At 36.2% G+C, this 18,786-nt stretch overlaps 2 protein-coding genes across 2 annotated transcripts in view; both read right to left on the reverse strand.

Moving 5' to 3' along the window:
* LOC107412847 (nascent polypeptide-associated complex subunit alpha-like protein 1) overlaps positions 1-18,786 on the reverse strand; it is a 444,693-nt gene that overhangs the window by 405,916 nt on the left and 19,991 nt on the right. The window lies entirely within an intron of this gene.
* LOC132804981 (ankyrin repeat-containing protein ITN1-like) lies at positions 785-17,819 on the reverse strand. The gene is made up of 3 exons (XM_060819557.1): positions 17,679-17,819; positions 2,306-2,830; positions 785-1,609 (listed from the first exon to the last, which is right to left on the reverse strand). The coding sequence occupies exons 1-3, from the start codon at positions 17,817-17,819 to the stop codon at positions 785-787; spliced, it is 1,491 nt and encodes a 496-aa protein (XP_060675540.1).

Consider the following 18,786-nt stretch of genomic DNA (forward strand, 5'->3'; position numbering starts at 1 on the left):
TTGCGCATAGCATCGCCTTCAGACATGCCATCCACACAAATGAGGATCACATCGGACCAAATTCAATTGAATGTTGATATCCCCATACTTCAACGAAATGAACCATCTCACACACATCTAAGCATCATCACCAACCAAAATGGAAACAGTTGTTAAAAGAGATAAGTGCATGTAAAACAGCGCAAGGTGATAAAAAGCAGCAAAGTGTTGTTAGCTAAGTCTAATGTTTTGAATATTCTGTAAGTTTCGGTTTTGTGTCATGTATATATTACAGCATATAAATATTGTAAACAATCAAGACTCAAGAGCATCAATACAAGTGTGAAGTACTCATACCATACAATATTACTATTCGTTTGCTCTCTTTTGCGTTTACTCAAATATCAATTTCAACATCTTCTGGTGCTTTTATTTATTATTAAATTTTAATTCTCTTTTCTGAAACTTCATTTCTTCTTTAATTTTCTTTTCTCTCGGTCTTTTTCTCTTTGTTTTTGTGTTTGTTTTTGTTTTTGTTTTTGTTTTTTTTCTATTTTTTCTCCAAGATCTTAATCAGAGTTGCAATGAAATTGTAAGGATTTTTTTTTTTCCAAACTAGGTACAAAAGTGCAATTAAAAAAAAAACAATCGCTAGTAATTGATTAAAATCAAATTGAAGGCAGTGCATTATATCATAAAACTAATAGTGGAGTTCACTGGAAGTACTTAACAATATCAAGCACAGGTAATACAATACATAGGGAGTTCCAACATTGATATGCAATATGAATTTAAATATAATGTTTCAACTCCAGAGTCCAAAACGAATTCTGACACTGTTGCGAGGCTCAAATCTTCTAGCTGTTGCGCAAAACTTGGCCAGTAATAGAGAAGGTAAAATAACAAAAAGGAAGAAGCAAATAGACAAGACGGGAGTACCATTGGCAATAATATAGTAGTCTTCCTTGTACATCTTGTACATGTTGTGGTTTTCTGTTGTAGGGAAGACTGTGTTTATACCATGGTCAAAAGCAAAAACCATCATGGAAAGTGAGCCCATTGTAAGATATGACGTCCAAGCAACTGGGACTAAAGTGACTGAGAATATTTTCCGAAATAGCATGAGAAAAAAGTGGAGCAACAAGGACGCAGCAGATAGACCAAAAGCCAATTGATCATAACATAAAAACTGTCTGAATTCTCCACTTTGGTAGAGAACTGGTAGCCCTTGGTCATTGTAACCACCGGGCATTTCCAAAGTGGCCTCAAAAGTGGCGGCAGCTATGATTGTTGCTACCACTAAATTGACCTCGGAGAAATCCTTCATCCTATTTTCAAATCCTCCTCCATTTTTAGACGGCTTCTTCTTGTCTGATGATACCATTACCATCTTTTCAAACTGTTTCCAGCCGGTTTCTTCGTTTTCTTCAACTTGTATTTCATCTTTTTTCTTTTCCTTACTCTCTGCTTCATTAGTTTGCCGTTTACAGCCGGCTTCGTCTTCTTCAATGTGTATTTTGTCTTTTTTCTTTTCCTTACTCTCTGCTTCATTCGTTTTTCTTGTGTCCAGCTTCTGTTCAGAACGTGGTGGTAAAACAATTTCTATCTCCAAACTCACCATGATCTTTAACTGGACCACATGCTCGTATGTAATCCATTACACTTTTCAATTACATGAATCAGCTTGAAATTATTTATTAATGCCAACACACATGTCTTTGGATGCATGAAATTAACCAGTACTATAATTGCTTTCAGGAAGGAAGATCAGCATAGAGACAACAAGTACTACAACACGAAACATATATATATGTAGATACACTATGATTAAATTATTGGGGTTAAATACATACATAAAACATCTTAACTATATACTGACATCATAAATAACGACCCTAACATTTCTACTACAAAAAAAGAACCAAAAAAAAAAAAAAACACACACTTTAAAATTACATGAATATTAGTATTTCTTTTCAAAAATAAAGAATTATAAATCAAATTATCAAATTGCCCTATATAAATATAATAGAATTGAATATATATATATATATATATATGGAATTTATTATTAGATATATGGAATTTATTATTAGACCACTTCTACGTTTATTCTTTTATATATTTTGCTTAATCTCATACCTAATAAATATTTTTTTTTTTGGCCCCAAAGTTAATGCTTGGCTAATGATGTATTATGTATACCATCAAATATTCTCTATTGTACATATCTGACTCATATTATATCATATATGCACATTAATTAGATGATGTAAGCCATGCATTAATATAGAGTTCCATTTAGTATGTGTGCCAGAAAACTTACAATTTCAGTATCCTGTAGCTCCTTATTTGATAGGATTATGTCAACAAATGTCTTTTTGTCCTCATTTGCAGCTCCTTTGTCAATTCTTGAGTCGTTTGTAAGAATTCTTAAAATATGGAAATCTGCTACAGTAGTGGCTACATGCAAAGCTGTATTTCCTTTATCATCTTTTAGGTTTATAAGATCCTGAAAGGCCATGGTCCGTTCTAGGAAAAATTTCACCACCATAATCTTTATACTTTCCACTGCAATATGAAGAGCTGTCCGACTGTTGTTATCCAACAACTCACAAACTTTTGGACAACTTTTCATCAGCACTCTAATGACAGCATCTTGTCCTCTCTTTGTTGCAATGTGAAGGGCAGACATACCTTCTTTGTTCTTTGAGAAAGGAAGGCTCTTACTATTGTTGTTCAAAAATCGTTTAACAAATACCTCATTGCCAATATGTGCGGCATAGTGAAGAGGAGTCCATCCACAATCATCAGCTTGTTCTAATGTTAAAGCTTGAAGTTTTTCCACAACCTGAAGCCCAAAATCTACATCGGAATCGACAAATTGTAGATTAAGCCTAATTAGTTAAGGAAAGTATATATTTATATAACATGTGTATTTAAATTGACTTCACTACCCATGTGATTTATATAGTTTTAATTGAAGGGAGGCTAAATGTTCAATTAAGATCTTCAATTTTTATTTTTCTTTGCAACAGCTAGAGAACTGAAAAATTGTTTAATGATCAAATGAAAGAGGGATACCTGTGCATCCAATATTTTGACTATTTTGTCTAAAAGACAAATAGGTGGTAAAAATGGCAGCCAAAGATTCTATTTTTGCAGCCTCAAAGATACAAAGATGACAGATAAAAAAATAATAATAATAAGCCTTTAATTACAAAATTATGTTTTGGCTGCCTTTGAAATAATAAAAGAAGTATTCACTTATTAGAACGGCAGCCAAACTGGAACTTTTTGAGCATTCTTTTTCCTACAATTTCCTATATTGCCAAAAAATTGAAAAGAGCTAATTTAATCCAACTTCACGGAAGCTTATTTTAAATACAATTTGATCCCTCGGATTTAAAAATATCATAAATCTCCTTTCTAAGCCATTATTTTCCTTCCTAACTGTTTCATTCACACTACAGGAATTAATATCATTGGCACCCCCTACTATACTTAAAACAAAGCTTTAATTTGACTCATTCATTTGATTTAAAAAATATCATAAATCTCTTTTCCAGTTTTAAAAGTCATTAATTTTCTTCACTTATTATTTCATTCACACCTCTTCGATATCATATACATCCCTTATAACAGTACTAGTTGTAATTTACAAAAACCTTAAGGAGCAAGATGAAATATAGCCAATTAAAAATCAAGGGCTCAATTGAAAGATTTTAAAACATTAAGCTTTTGATGTAAATAATAAAATTAGAAGGAAGTAAAGTGCATTTGATCTTTATATATAGACTAATGTGTAATATCCTGATTCGAAAAAAATACTTCAAATTCGAATTTTTGACAAAGTTTAACAAAGGTTGATCGAGGTTAACCAAATGGGTTCCACGATTAACTTTTTACTATGAAAGAAGTTATGTGTTGATCGAAGTACCATGGCAAAGTATTCGTCGACACGAGTTCATAGTAGTACGCCAAAATCAACGCTAAGAGTAGAAAGTTATGGTAAAAACAAGATGCAATCTGGACTAATTGGCAAGCTCAAAGTTGACTTTTTATTTATATGGATTTTGACATTGACTCCTATATTATGTGATAGTGCTTGTCGATACGATTTCGTAGACTGACGGCATGCTTAATTTGAACCTATGGTTAAAAGTTATGGATCTATAAATTTATGTTGGTCTTTTTCAAAACTGATTTTTACTGGATAGTAAAATATTTGAGAGAGTATTTAATTTGCGCCACATGTCACCATGTGGCAAGTATAACGTGTCATGATAAAGGAGGACCACATGTCACCTTGAATAAAAAAATTATTTTTCTTTCTTTTCTTTTCTTTCCTTTCCTTTTTCTTTTTCTTTTTTATTTTCCTCTTCTCTCTTCCCCCACCCCCCCATGTGTGGAAATTAACCTCCTCTGTAACACCCCATCCCGAAGTATATCGGAATTTCTCAAGTTGACTGAAGTTGATCGTCATTGATCGAAAAGGTCAAACTTTGACTTTTTGACTCGGTGAGAATTCTAGGTTGACCAAGGCACCATTACGAAATACGCATCGATCTGAGTTCGTAGACTAGCGGCACGCGCGATTTGGGCATGTGGTTGGAAAGTTACAGATCTGTAAGTTTTTTCGAGACAGCTATTACTATTCATTGATCTATGAGTGTATGTGAACAGCGACACCACACGTAGCATTATAAAGTATGCCATGTGTCACGATAAGAAAATGCCACATTTCAAACAATTAAATATTATATTATTTTATTATTTTATATTATATTATTATTTTATATATTTATTTATTTATTTTCTTTTTCCTTTCTTCTCCCCCACGTGGGAAAATACCCACTAGACTTTTTCTTCTTCCTTTCTTCTTTTTCTTCTTCTCTCTTCCTCTCTCCCTCCTCCTCCCCCCCCCCCCTCTCGCGCGAATGGAAAACACTCACTCCCTTCCTCCCCTCTCTCTCTCTCAACTCTGGCAAATTCACCGTTGTTCCCATGACTATGGGCCACATGCGCCGGCCATGAGGGAAGCCCACTTCACGGCAGAGTCGAAGCCCAAATTTTCAGATCAACTGCCACCAGACGCTAACAGATCTGACCGACGAAGCTGGCAGTGGCGATTTTCCTTTTTTCGATGGTTCCACCATTCCCCGGTGAACCCAACCAGTTTTCATACTTTACCCCTTATTTTGACCTCCTGATCTCGTATATAACCTCCATTTGCCCAGATTCTAAACCGTTTGAGAGATACACCGAATTGAAATTCAGCCGATACTTTTTTATTGTTTTATGATCACCGACGGCGAGATTGGGGTCTTTGAGCTAATTATCCTCAATCCTTGTCTTCCAAGCTTTCATTTGGTATATAATTTGCTAATTATGGTTATGTATTTAATATTTCATCATTTTCTAACTAAATTAGGAGTTACTGTAGAAATTGGATTGTATTGGAAGTAGTCTTTAAGAAAGATTATCACATGTAAACTTAAAGTGGTTATTAAAGACTAATGGAATAATTAATTTTATGAAAGAAATAATTTGTAGATAGGAAAACCCCAAATTTTGAATGATAGACCGATTTAAGATTACTATGTGGTTAGATTCTTCTAGAGCCAAGTTAGTGTGAGTGAGTTTTAGAATATTTAGGATGTTCTAGTATCGAAAGATATATATATATATATATATATTAGGTAATATTTTTTTGTGTATGTTAGATATCTATTGTATTCGTGGCAAAACCTATAATAGAACAAGGAGGAACAACATCATTAGAGTGAGTGGTCATTTCAAATTGTTTTTGGATTATTGTTGGCATATACTTTGTGTTAATTAAGATTCTAAAAATATTAGAAAATATTATGTACGTTTTAAAAATTAATTTATTAATTAACAAATTTATTATTAAATTTTATTAAGCTTACAAATATAATGAATAAATTCATAAATACACTAACTCAAAATTTTAGAAGCTTTTGGACTCTATTAACCTTACATACATGTCAGGACCCGTCCAAAATTCCTCACCGGAACCCTAGACAAGCTTTGATCCCAGGAAAACCCTATCGGACCCTCCAATGGAAAATCCGGCAGAACCTCCCCTAAGGGTTGAACTTACCATAAATTTCCTGCACTAAAAACGCACTTCGATATTCATCCCCTTATTCCTCCCACATTACTACAAGTTGATTCCACAAATTTACAGCACTCCAAATGAATAACAGTAATCCAGTGCATAATTAATACATAAATGTCCGACACAGTATACAGAGCTTCATGAAGTACTATTAAGTATAGAATACAACAAGGATGAAAGAAATATTACAATTGAAATAAATGAAGACAAAGGTAACTTCTCGAACTGAGACAGCGACGGAGATTAGGTTCGCCCCGGAAGAACGTCTACCACCCCTTGCACCTAAGGGAACGGAATTTAAAAATATGAGATGCTAATCATCTTAATAAGTGACCCTATCTATTGTACACTTTTAATATTAATAATGTAACACCCCGTCCCGAATCGCACCGGAATTCGTGCACGTTGACCGAGGTTGACCATTGACCGTTGACCGAAGGGGGTCAAAAGTTGACTTTTTGACTCGGTGAGAATTTTGGGTTGACTAGGGTACCGTGGCGAAGTGCACGATGCCACGAGTTCGTAGACTGGTAGCACGTCGAAAATGGAGCTACGGTTTGAAAGTTATGGACGAAACAAGTTGCGGTCCAAACTGTCCAAGGGGTGCCGGAGTTGACTTTTTGTTTATGGGGAATTGAGCTTTGACTCATGCATGGTTGTGAAGTGCTCGTCGATACGAGTTCACAGACTAGCGGCACGCTCAAAACGGACATCCGGTTAAAAAGTTATGGACGTTTGAAGTTTACCGGATACCGTATTATTTTAATGTTTTTGGTCGGTGAACAGTGAAATGCCATGTGTCAGATTCTGATTGGTCCACGTGGCATGAACAGTGTCACGCAGGGTTTTTATTTGTTAAAACACTCGGGGAAGAGAGAGAAAGAGAGAGAAGAGAGAGAAAGAGAGAGAGGAGAGAGAAAGAGAGAGAGTCACCGGCCGCCGGCCATTTTCACGTTTTCCGGCCTAGTTACTGTACATGCGCCAGCCAGCCAGATTGCCCACCTCATTTCCGGCAAAACCTCCAAATTTCACGGCGAACGGCCGCCGGACGCGCCCGGATCGGACGTCCGAAGTTTGGCGGCGATTTTTCCCCCTCCACCGCCGGCCACCGCGAATCGGCACTATTCCTCTCCTCAAGTCCGGCCTACCCACCAAAAATCACGGCCATCGGACCACCGACGCGCCGGGATCGGAGCGTTTTCCGGCGAGGGGTCGAAAATCTTCAAACGGTGATTTCTCCGCCGTCCGACCTCCGTTTTGCTCACCGTCGGTCCCGTTGGATTTCTCTCCTCACGATCTACAAATCTGCAAAATTTCACAGCCAACGGCCACCGCCGGAAAATACTGTTCCGGTGACCATTGCCGGTGACCGTGGCGGCCCGCCGGAAAATACTGTTCCGGCGAGCACCCGAAAATTCCGGCCAGCTCCAGTCCGCAGTGTTCGACCTCCTGAACCCAAATCCGACTTCTGTTTCCGCCAATTCGCGACGATTTGGGAGAATTGCGGAGCCGAAACCCGGAAAGCTTCCCGACGAAATTCAAACCCCGTCGGGTACGATCATCGAAAATTAAGACCAGATCTGTGATTAGCATCACTCGAGCTTCGATTCGGTATATACCTCGTAAATTCTAGATATCGTTTGTGTTTTGACCCCCCGGGTACCGGGTATTATTTACCCGAATAAAATATTAATTTATTTGACTGTCTGTGAATTTTGTTCTAGGAGCACCGGTGAGTCGTAGAATTGATTCCGTAGTGGATCATGGGTTAATTGCGTGCTCCAGGTGAGTGACCCACCTTCAAATTAATTTTGGGGAATTTAATTGATGAATATATTATGTGTGAATTAAATATTTGAAATTTAATTTCTATGTGCCAAATATTTATTGGATTTATTGTAGAATTATTTATGAATTTATTGGATTTAAGAAAATGCGAATTCTACAAATTTATGCCGTGTGGAATTATTTTATGGTTTTGAGGATTTTGAAATTGGTATGGTTTTAATGGTAAATTGGGCACGATTTGAATTTCAAATATTTCAAGGAAAATATTTGGTTATGTTGGTGATTTCAATTTTTATAAAATATGCCCATGAAATATTATGAGATTTGATTATGATATTTGGATATTTGAATTGATGGATTTGAAAGTTGGTGGATTTGAAAATCATGGAATTTATGGCATTGATTACAAAGAAATTGTGGGAAAATTCCCGGTTCAAGCGGATGGATTATGCCCGCTATGCTTATGAAAAATGTGAAATTTGTTTTATGATTTAAATTTATGGATTTTATAATTTTTAGATGCACCGTGCACGTACTGGTGTTCTGATTATGTGATATGGTTAGTGTGCACACGGTTGTGATTAGCGCGCAGGTGGGTGTGAGTAGCGCGCGGTTGATATTATGAGGGTGTCCTGTGGATGCCATCGGAGAGGGCGGCCACCCCCCTTTGGCCGGGACACCAGGTTAGCAGCGGCGCTGTGGGACGCCACGCGACCGTATGCCGGTTTCTTTCTATAACCTCCTGTCTGGCGGTACCTTGGGACGCTGGGTACTGTTGGCGCCACTGGTATATAGTGGGTGCATCAAATGATTTTCAGAACTGTGTTTTAAAAATAAAATGTTTGGAAACTGAATTGGAATTAAAAATATAATTGTTACCGCTTCTGGTATTTAATTGATGTCTTGGTTTTCGGGGAATATGGATAAAGGGTTTTGTGTGAAATTGTTTTAAAAGGGGAACCTTTCCAACTGAGAGAATTGTAAGGGTTTTGAGAGAAAATATTATTTCCAAATAATTATTATTTATACTTATTACTGTGATATTATATGGTATAGTAGTAGGGTCGCTCACTGAGATGATTAGCATCTCACACTCTTAAATTCCGTTCCTCTAGGTACCAGGTTGTCGGTGTTCACTCGGAGCGGACTTGATCTTCCTCGCTGTTTTAGTTCGGCAGTACCCTGTTATTCTTTTATTGCAGTTGTAATATTTCTTTCACTCTTGTTGTATTTATTTTGCACTGGATTACTGTATTTATTTTTTTAAGTGCTGCAATTTGTGGAATCGATTTGTAGTACTGTGGGAGGAATAAGGGGATAATTTTAGAAGTGTGTTTTCAGTGCAGGGAATTTTGTGGTAAGTAAATCCCTTAGGGGAGGCTCTGCCGGATTTTCCGTTGGAATGTTCGGTAGGGTTTCCCTGGGATCAGGGCTGTCTAGGGTTCCGGGGAAGGAATTCCGGACGGGTCCTGACAAATAATATAACAAAAAAAGGAATTTAATTACTCAATACACAACAATTAAATAAATAATAAGCATTTGAAAGTAACAATTCACTCCGTTGGAAATGTTCCCCTTTTAAAACATTTTCGCAAAACCCGATTATTCGTACGCCCAGAAATCAAGGAATGTTTAATTTAATAAATAATAATTAAATAACCCAATTATAAATAAAATGTAATAAAACACAGTAAATAATTTTAGAACACTTTAGGGTTTGAAATTTGTATCTGAAAATTTATACTTGACGCACCACACCATATACCAGTGATGCCCTCCGATATCCAGCATCCCGAGCACCGATTGGCGGGGAGGTTAAAGAGAGAAACTTGCATACGGCGCTTCAGCGTCCCGACAGCACCGCTGCTGATGCACAATATATAAGAGTTGCCTGCCCACGGTCCAATGGCAACTCACGGGAGACATATTAACTTGCGTGCTAATCCACATATACAGCCAGAACACCAATACTGTATGAGTGCGTCTAAAACCAATTATTAAATTTTTTATTACCGTACCGATTTTCCAAAAATCACCGTGGGAATTATGCCAGTTTTCAAATTCACCATCCCACATTTTCCTTTAACATTTTCAGTATGAAACCATCGATAACAATATACAAATAATTTTTCTAGTATCACAAAGTCCATCAAATAATATTCCACGGGCATAATTATCAAATTTAAAACCACCAATTTAAACCAATATTTTCCTTGAAATATTTAAACCAATCATGCCCATAAATAATCTTAAAATCCAGATACAATTAATTAATGAAAATACATTTCTCATGCGTAATAAATACAATTAAATTATAATAATAATAATCGAAAATTTCTTAATAACCCAAACTTTCATTTAGCATCAATGGGTATATATATATATATATATAAAATAATATTTTTTGCACAAATATATTTAAATTCCACCACATGACCATATTTCTAAATATCAAATTCACACCGAATAAACATAATTTATCACCCCAAAATAGTTTTAAAGGTGGGTCACTCACCTGGAGCACGCAATTAAACCAAGATCCTCCATGGGATCAATTCCACGACCCATCCGTGCTCCTAAAACAACAATATTACACAACTCAAATAAATTAATATTTTATTCAGGTAAATAATACCCGGTACCCGAGGGGTTAAACACAAACGTTAACCAAAATTGACGAGTAATATACCGAATCGAAGCTCGAGTGACGAGGATTACGAATCCGGTCTTACTTCCCGAAGATCGGACCCGAGCTGGTCGGAATCTCGCCGGAAAGCTTTCGGCCTTTAGAGCCTCGATTCTCCCAAACTGTTGTGAATTGGAGGAAAAAGACATCAGATTTGGATTCAGGGGTCGGAATTAGTGGAGAGGGACCGGCGGTGCAACTGGGTACTTGCCGGAATAGTGAGTTCTCTCGCGAGCCGTCGCGGTCACCGGCAATCGTCGCCGGCGGCGGCGCGTCCGGTGGCCGATGGCTGAGATTTTTGGCGGTTTTATAGATCAAGGGGAGAGGGTTCCAACGGGACCAGCGGTGAGGCAAACAGAGGCCAGACGACGAAGAGATTTGGGTTTGAAAGTTTTCGGTCCCTCACCGGAAAATACTCCGATCCTGGCGCGTCGGAGGTCCGGTAGCCGTGAAATTTGGTGGGCTGGTTGGAAATGAGAAGGTGGTGAGGGGTGGCTGGCACATGTGGCCTAAAAATGGCCGGAAATGGGTCAAACGGCAGTGGCCGGTGGTGGAGGGGAAAAATCGCCGTCGCCGGAAAATGCTCCGATCCGGGCGCGTCGTCGGTCGGTTGGCCATGAGATTTGGGTGGCCGATCAGAATTGAGGAGGTGGAGGCAGTGGGGTGGCACGTGTGGCCCTCCGGTGGCCGGACGATGGCCAACCGGTGGTGGCCGGTGGTTCTCTCTCTCTCTTTCTCTCTCCTCTCTCCTTTCCCTGTCGGCCCTCCTGTTTTGCCAAAATAAAAGCCACCGTGGGTGACACTGTTCACCCACGTGGACCTCTCAGATGTCGACATGTGGCATCACTGTTCACTTAAGCCAGATATAATTAAATATCACGGTATTCGGAAAACTTCACATGTCTATAACTTCTTAACCAGATGTCCAATTTAAGCGTGCCGCTAGTCTATGAACTCGTATCGACCAGCCCTTTGCAACCATACAAAAGTGAAAGCAAAATTCTATAACCATAAAAAGTCAACTCCCGGCACCTTTTGGACAGTTTGCACCTCGACTTGTTTTGCCCATAACTTTCAAACCGCAGCTCCGTTTTCGACGTGCTACTAGTCTACGAACTCATGCCAACGTGTACTTTGTAACGGTACCTCAGTCAACCTAGAATTCTATCCGAGTCAAAAAGTCAACTTTTTGACCCATTGGTCAACGGTCAAAGTCAATGGTCAACGGTCAATCTTGGTCAAAGTTGGAAAATTTCTGTTGTACTTTGGGACGGGGTCAACGGTCAATAAGGAAAGTTATTATTTTTATTTTTACCAAATAATAAAGCTAATTAAGGCAAACTGACCCACGTATATATATATATATATATGTATATGTATAAATTAGTCTTTCATCATAATGTTTTAATAGTTTTTTTTATTAGGACTTTACTTATTAATTTTAGATCTTCAATTATTGAGATTTAAAGATGTAGTTAAGTTTTTATATAAGTTAAATAAAATATTAGAATTTATGCATTTTTAAATCTCAACCTTTAAAGTGATCAAATAACTTATAGATAAAATACTGATAGAAAATACATAGAAACATTCTAATGAGAAACTAACTAATATATATATATATATAAATTTTACTATGCCAATATCCGAGGGAAATTTTATTATGTATATATATGACATTCAATTTTCCTACCAACTTGATATTCTCGATTTATATAAAATAAAGGTTTTCGCAGGGATAGCCGAATGGACATGTCAGGACCCGTCCAAAATTCCTCAACGGAACCCTAGACAAGCCCTGATCCCAGGGAAACCCTACCGAACCCTCTAATGAAAAATCCGGCAGAACCTCCCCTAAGGGTTGGACTTACCACAAATTTCTTGCACTGAAAACGCACTTCTATATTCATCTCTTATTCCTCCCATAATACTACAATTTGATTCCACAAATTTACAGCACTCCAAATGAATAATAGTAAATCAGTGCATAAATAATAACTACATGTCCAATACAGTACACAGAGCATTATACAAATAAATGTGGAATTAATACGATGATAGATAAAGAAGTAATACAAGATGAAGAGGAAAAAGGGAAGAAATGCTTCTTGGAATTTCGGCAATGAACTGAGACATCGAGTTCGCTCCGGACGATCAATGTCTCCCAACCTGGGCCTAGGGGAACGGAATTTAAAAATATGAAATGCCAATCATCTCAGTGAGTGACCCTATCTACTTTACACTTTTAATATTAATAATATAACAAATAAAAGAATTTAATTAATCACTACCGAACAATTAAATGAATAAATAAATAATAAACATTTGAAAGTAATACTTTCTCTTAAAACCCTCACTATTCACTCCGTTGGAAATATTCCCCTTTTAAAACATTTTGCAAAACCCGATTGTTCGTATGCCCAAAAATCAAGGAATCGTTAATTTAATAAATAATAATTAGATAATCCAAATATAAATAAAATGTAATAAAATATAATAAATAATTTTAGAACACTTTAGGGCTTGAAATTTCTATCTGAAAATTTATACTTGACGCACCACACCATATACCAGTGATGCCCTCCGATACCCAGTGTCCCGAGCACCGACTGGCGGGGAGGTTAAAGAGAGAAACTTGCATACGGTCACTTCGGCGTCCCGACAGCGCTGCTGCTGAAACCATCATCCTGGCCACGGAGGGGGACGGCTATGGCCAATATCAAACTTGCCTGCCTTTGGTCCAATGGCAACTCATGGGAGACAAAATAACTTGCGCGCTAATCCACATATACAGCCAGAACACCAATACTGTATGAGTGCGTCTAAAATAAATAACCAAATTTTCCAAAAATTTACTGTGGGAATTATACCATTTTCAAATTCAACCTCCTACATTTTTCTTTAACATTTCCGGTACAAAACCACCAATAACAATATACAAATAATTTTTCTCGTATCACAAAGTCCATCACATAATGCTCCACGGGCATAATTATAAAATTTGAATCCACCAATTTAAACCAATATTTTCCTTGAAATATTTAAAATCAAATCATGCCCAAAAATAATATTAAAACCACAAGAATTTCATATATAATTGAATTCCACAAATCCTCAATACCATAAAATAATTTCCACATTGCATAAATTTATATAATGCATATTTTCTTTAATCAAAATGAATCCACAAATAAATTCCACAATAAATCAATTAATATCAAAATCACAATGCCTTTATATATCAAATTTCCATAAAATCCAAATTTCCATAATTTGTCAAAAATCAAAATATGATTTAATTTATTCAAATATGGGCATCAAAATTTCCACATATAAATCAGCTAAATATTTGACACATAGAATATAAATTTCAAATATTCAATTCACACAAAATATTCACAAATTTAATTCCCCAAATTAATTTGAAGGTGGGTCACTCACCTGGAGCACGCAATTAAACCAAGATCCTCCATGGGATCAATTCCATGATGCATCTGTGCTCCTAAAACAACAATATTATACAACTCAAATAAATTAATATTTTATTCGGGTAAATAATACCCGGTACCTGGGGGTTAAACACAAACGTTAACCAAAATTAACGGGTAATATACCGAATCGAAGCTTGAGTGACGAGGATTACGAATCCGGTCTTACTTCCCGGAGATCGGACCCGAGGTGGCAGGAATCTTGCTGGAAAGATTTAAGCTTTTAGAGCCTCGATTCTCCCAAACCGTCTTGAATTGGAGGAAAAGGACACCGGATTTGGATTCAGGGGGTCGAAATCAGTGGGGAGGGATCGGCGGTGGAACTGAGTACTCTCCGGAACTGGATTTTCCGACGAGCCTCCGCAGTCACCGGCAACCGTCACCGCCGCCGGCACGTCCGGTGGCCGATAGCTGAAATTTTTAGGAGTTTTGTAGATCAAGGGGAGAGGGTTTCAACGGGACCGGCGGTGAGGCAAACGGAGGATGGAGGGTGAAGAGATCTAGGTTTGAAGATTTTCGGTCCCTCACCGGAAAATACTCCTAACCCGACGCGTCAGAGGTCCGGTAACCGTGAAATTTGGTGGGCTAGCCGGAAATGAGGAGGTGGTAAGGGGTGGCTGGTGCTTGTGGCCTGAAAATGGCCGGAAATGGGTCAAACGGCAGTGGCCGGTGGTAGAAGGGAAAAATCGCCGTCGCCGGAAAACGCTCCGATCCCAGCGCTTTACCGGCTGGTTGGCCATGAGATTTGGGTGGCAGGTCGGAATTGAGAAGGCGGAGGCAGTGGGGTGGCGCGTGTGGGGAAAGGGTGACCGAAAAATGGCTAAATGGAGGTGGCCGGTCGTTTCTCTCTCAAGCTCTCTCTCTCTCTCTCTCTCTCTCTTTCTCCTTTCCCCCACCGGCCCGCCCGTTTGTATTGAAAATAGCTAAGCCCTCCGGGCTTTGCTGATCAATCCGAGCGGAGCGAGGGCAGAATAAAAGCCACCGTGGGTGACACTGTTCATCCACGTGGACCTCTCAGATGTCGACACGTGGCATCACTGTTCACTTAAGCCAGATATATTAAAATATTACGGTATTCAAAAAACTTCGCATGTCCATAACTTTTTAACCGTACGTCCAAATTAGGCGTGCTGCTAGTCTGTGGACTCGTATCGATGAGTACTTTACAACCATATAAAAGTCAAAGTAAAATTCTACAACCATAAAAAGTCAACTCCCGGCACCTTTTGCACAATTTGAATCTCGACTTGTTTTGTCCATAACTTTCAAACCGTAGCTCCGTTTTCGACGTGCTACTAGTCTACGAACTCGTGCCAACATGTACTTCGTAACGGTACCTCATTCAACCTAGAATTCCATCCGAGTCAAAAAGTCAACATTTGACCCCTTCAGTCAATGGTCAACTTCGGTCAAAGTTGCAAAATTTCCGTTGTGCTTTGGGACGGGGTGTTACAGACATTTTAATCTGCTATCCCTAATTTAAATATATATATGGAGTAGTTTTACGGTGAAGACCACACCTAAACCAACTTTTTTTGGAAAAAAGCTTTGGTTTTGCTATGTACACATATAAATATATATATATATATATAGAGAAATTCTACGGTGCGGATCGGTCCACATGCAGACCACGGAAAAAGTCGATGCTTTTTGGTGTGGATCGGTTTATATGCGGACCACATCTAAACCGATGCTTTTTGGAAATTCTACGATACTTTTTGGAAAAAAAGCGTCGGCTTTTGCTGTGTATGTGTATACAGCGTACACAGCAAAGCCGATATTTTTTTTCAAAAAGCATCGGCTTAGATATGATCTGTATCTTATAAATTTTTTAAGTATGATCCGTATCGTAAAACTACTCTACATATGTATCTATATATAAACAGAGAGATGCATCCAAGCCAAAAATAAAAAATAAAAATAGAGAGATCCAACTAAATGTTTTAGCAATGGAAGAGAACGATAAATACAACGAGAATTAATGTCTTAAAGGAAAAGAATGTTTTTACCTGTCTTTGCGATGTCAAGCCTACGTGAGCCAAAAAGTATGTGTGAGATAGTTCTTGGCAGTAAATAAGCGAGCTTAACTCTAGCATCACCCAGTGATTTACACTGTCCCCAAGTTAAAGGTGCAGGACCCACAAGGGATATTGGAAAAGGACAGAATCTTGGGTCTAAGTGATATCCAAACCTTTTTTTTTTTTCTTTTAACTTCTAAAATAAGGAGGAATTAATGAAAATTTTATTCAGATGGAAAGTTTATTCTTGATTTTATCAGTAGATCCAACTTATAAATACATAGTTCAATAGTCAAGTGATTTTACTTTTACCAATAACTCAGAAATTGGAGGCATTCACTTATGGTCCTTTTTAGCAATTTTTTTTTTAAATGAAATTGTAAATTTTGATTTTTGTATGTCTAGAATTTAAAAATTTGAAGGGCAGTAATTTTTAAAACAATTTGAAAAAAATGAAAATGGTAAATTTTATAAAGAACTTTTTTTTGGGTAAATATTATTATTACAAGTGAATTTGTAAAAGAAACAAATTTATTTGAACTTTTTCATTTTTTATCCTAATTATAATTAAATTCTATATTTTTGAAAAACTATAATCATATTCATTTAAACCATTATAGACTATAATTATATATTTATTTATTATTTAATTATACAATACTTGTTTTTAACATTCTTTTGTTAAATTAATTGGTAAAAACTAATAGTTAGTCTACTTTGATAGATTAAGAATACTAAAGGAATGTTAATTTTTAATAATGATTTTTTTTAAACATACGATTTAAATATAATTATGGCAAAACTAGGGAATTTAAATAAAAAGTTTCCTTCACTTATTACCCAAAAAAAAAAAAAACTTATTACAAATAAATGATGCCAATTCATATGTACGATTAAATATCTATGGTGGATATTACAAATAAAAATAATATAAACTATTAATAATTTATTATATTTTGTCATAGATTATAAGGACAATGAATAATATCTATACCAGGCTAACATTTGTAATTAACAGTTAAATAACAGAAAGAAAATGTTAATAAAATTTGCCAAAAAACTTGTGTGATTTATCATTTAACAAAAAAAACAACACTTAGAAATTTCATTTAAAAAAAAAAACATTTAGCGAGCTAAAGATGCAAAATGTAACCATTACAATTTTTAATAAGTGCTAGTAATTAAAGTGGATGTGAACTATGAAGATATATATATATATATATATATATATATGTATGTATGCATGTATATAAAGAAAAAAGAACAATAAATAAATATTTTCCATTTTGGACATAAAATTATAAATAATACAAATGCAGAAAACTATCACTATCATCAACAATAAAACTAAAATATTTTTTCTAATTGAAAAGAGTAAATATGGGAAAGTATGAAAGAATTAAAGAAAAAAAAATTAATGTCATAGGGGATAAGTTAGTTAGCGATGATATACTAACGTCTTTTGGAGCGAATGGCAGCTACGTGCAAAATGTTCATGCCGTTCCTTCCTGATAAGAGCAGTTTGGACCATTGTTTAGGATATGCAGGACAACTTGGTGAAAGCATCTATCCACCTCCATGAAAAGAGGAGAGTCTCCTTTGCCATTTACTATGGACGCCAAATCACGGTCTTCTTCAATTAGTAACTTGACAACCTCCAAGTGATTATAGCGAATAGCTTCATGGAGCACTGTTTCTTTCTCATTATTCTCCATGGTCAATAGACTCTTTTTTTGCTCAACATCTGTCGTTCTTGCCATTTCCATTAGAATTCTTAAAATTTCCAGATGCCCTAACTTTGCTGCAATGTGGAGTGGCGTGTTTCCTTCGTAGTTTTGCTAGTAAAGAAACTGCAGCAGATAATCATCTTCTTCAAGTTTCCTTAGCTCCCCAGATTTAGCTGCGATATGAAGTATAGTGTTGTTTTGGCTGCGGAATCTGATGTTGTGCACATTACCAAATAGATTGTGGTCGCTTAGCCCATCAATTGCAGCATTATACAATTCACCATCCATCGCAAGCTACCTTGCTAGATATTTTCGATTCAATCCCAACATTATCCCTTTCTCTCTCTATATATGCATATATATCGCATTTAACCATGATTATGTAAAAGAGTAACCAGCGTTGATCATTTGTATGGTCAAAATATTGACACATGTAAAGTGATTTTAAATCTAGAAAAATTTAATTGAAGCACTTGGTTTTGCAAGTGTAATAGATTGCAAAATCTTATATGATTTGTTATCATGGTACGAATCCGCATGAATAATTAAATATTCAAAGTCAGTTAATATAACGGATTAATAACAAATAAATTCTTTTATATCTATTATATTAACAGGATATAACGATGAACTATGCAAATTATTTGTTTTATTTATTAAAAAAAGCATTTTAATAATTATATTATAGGTAGAAAGTAAACATAGTTTTATGATTATAACTTATTGTTTTAAACAATTTATGCTTATAATTTTATTTTTTTTTAAAAAAAATTCTAATTTTCCAATCTTTAGCTCCTAATAATATTTATTATTTTATATTTATTTAAATATGTTTTAATAGCTAAAATATATATATATATATATATATATTCTTTTTGATAAAATAAATTTTATATATAAATGCGATATAGAGAGAATTAAACCGTGTAAAAGCAGCACTCGTTAATGTAATATT

The sequence above is a fragment of the Ziziphus jujuba genome, chromosome 8 (assembly GCF_031755915.1).
Source record: "Ziziphus jujuba cultivar Dongzao chromosome 8, ASM3175591v1".
Classification (NCBI taxonomy): Eukaryota; Viridiplantae; Streptophyta; class Magnoliopsida; order Rosales; family Rhamnaceae; genus Ziziphus; species Ziziphus jujuba.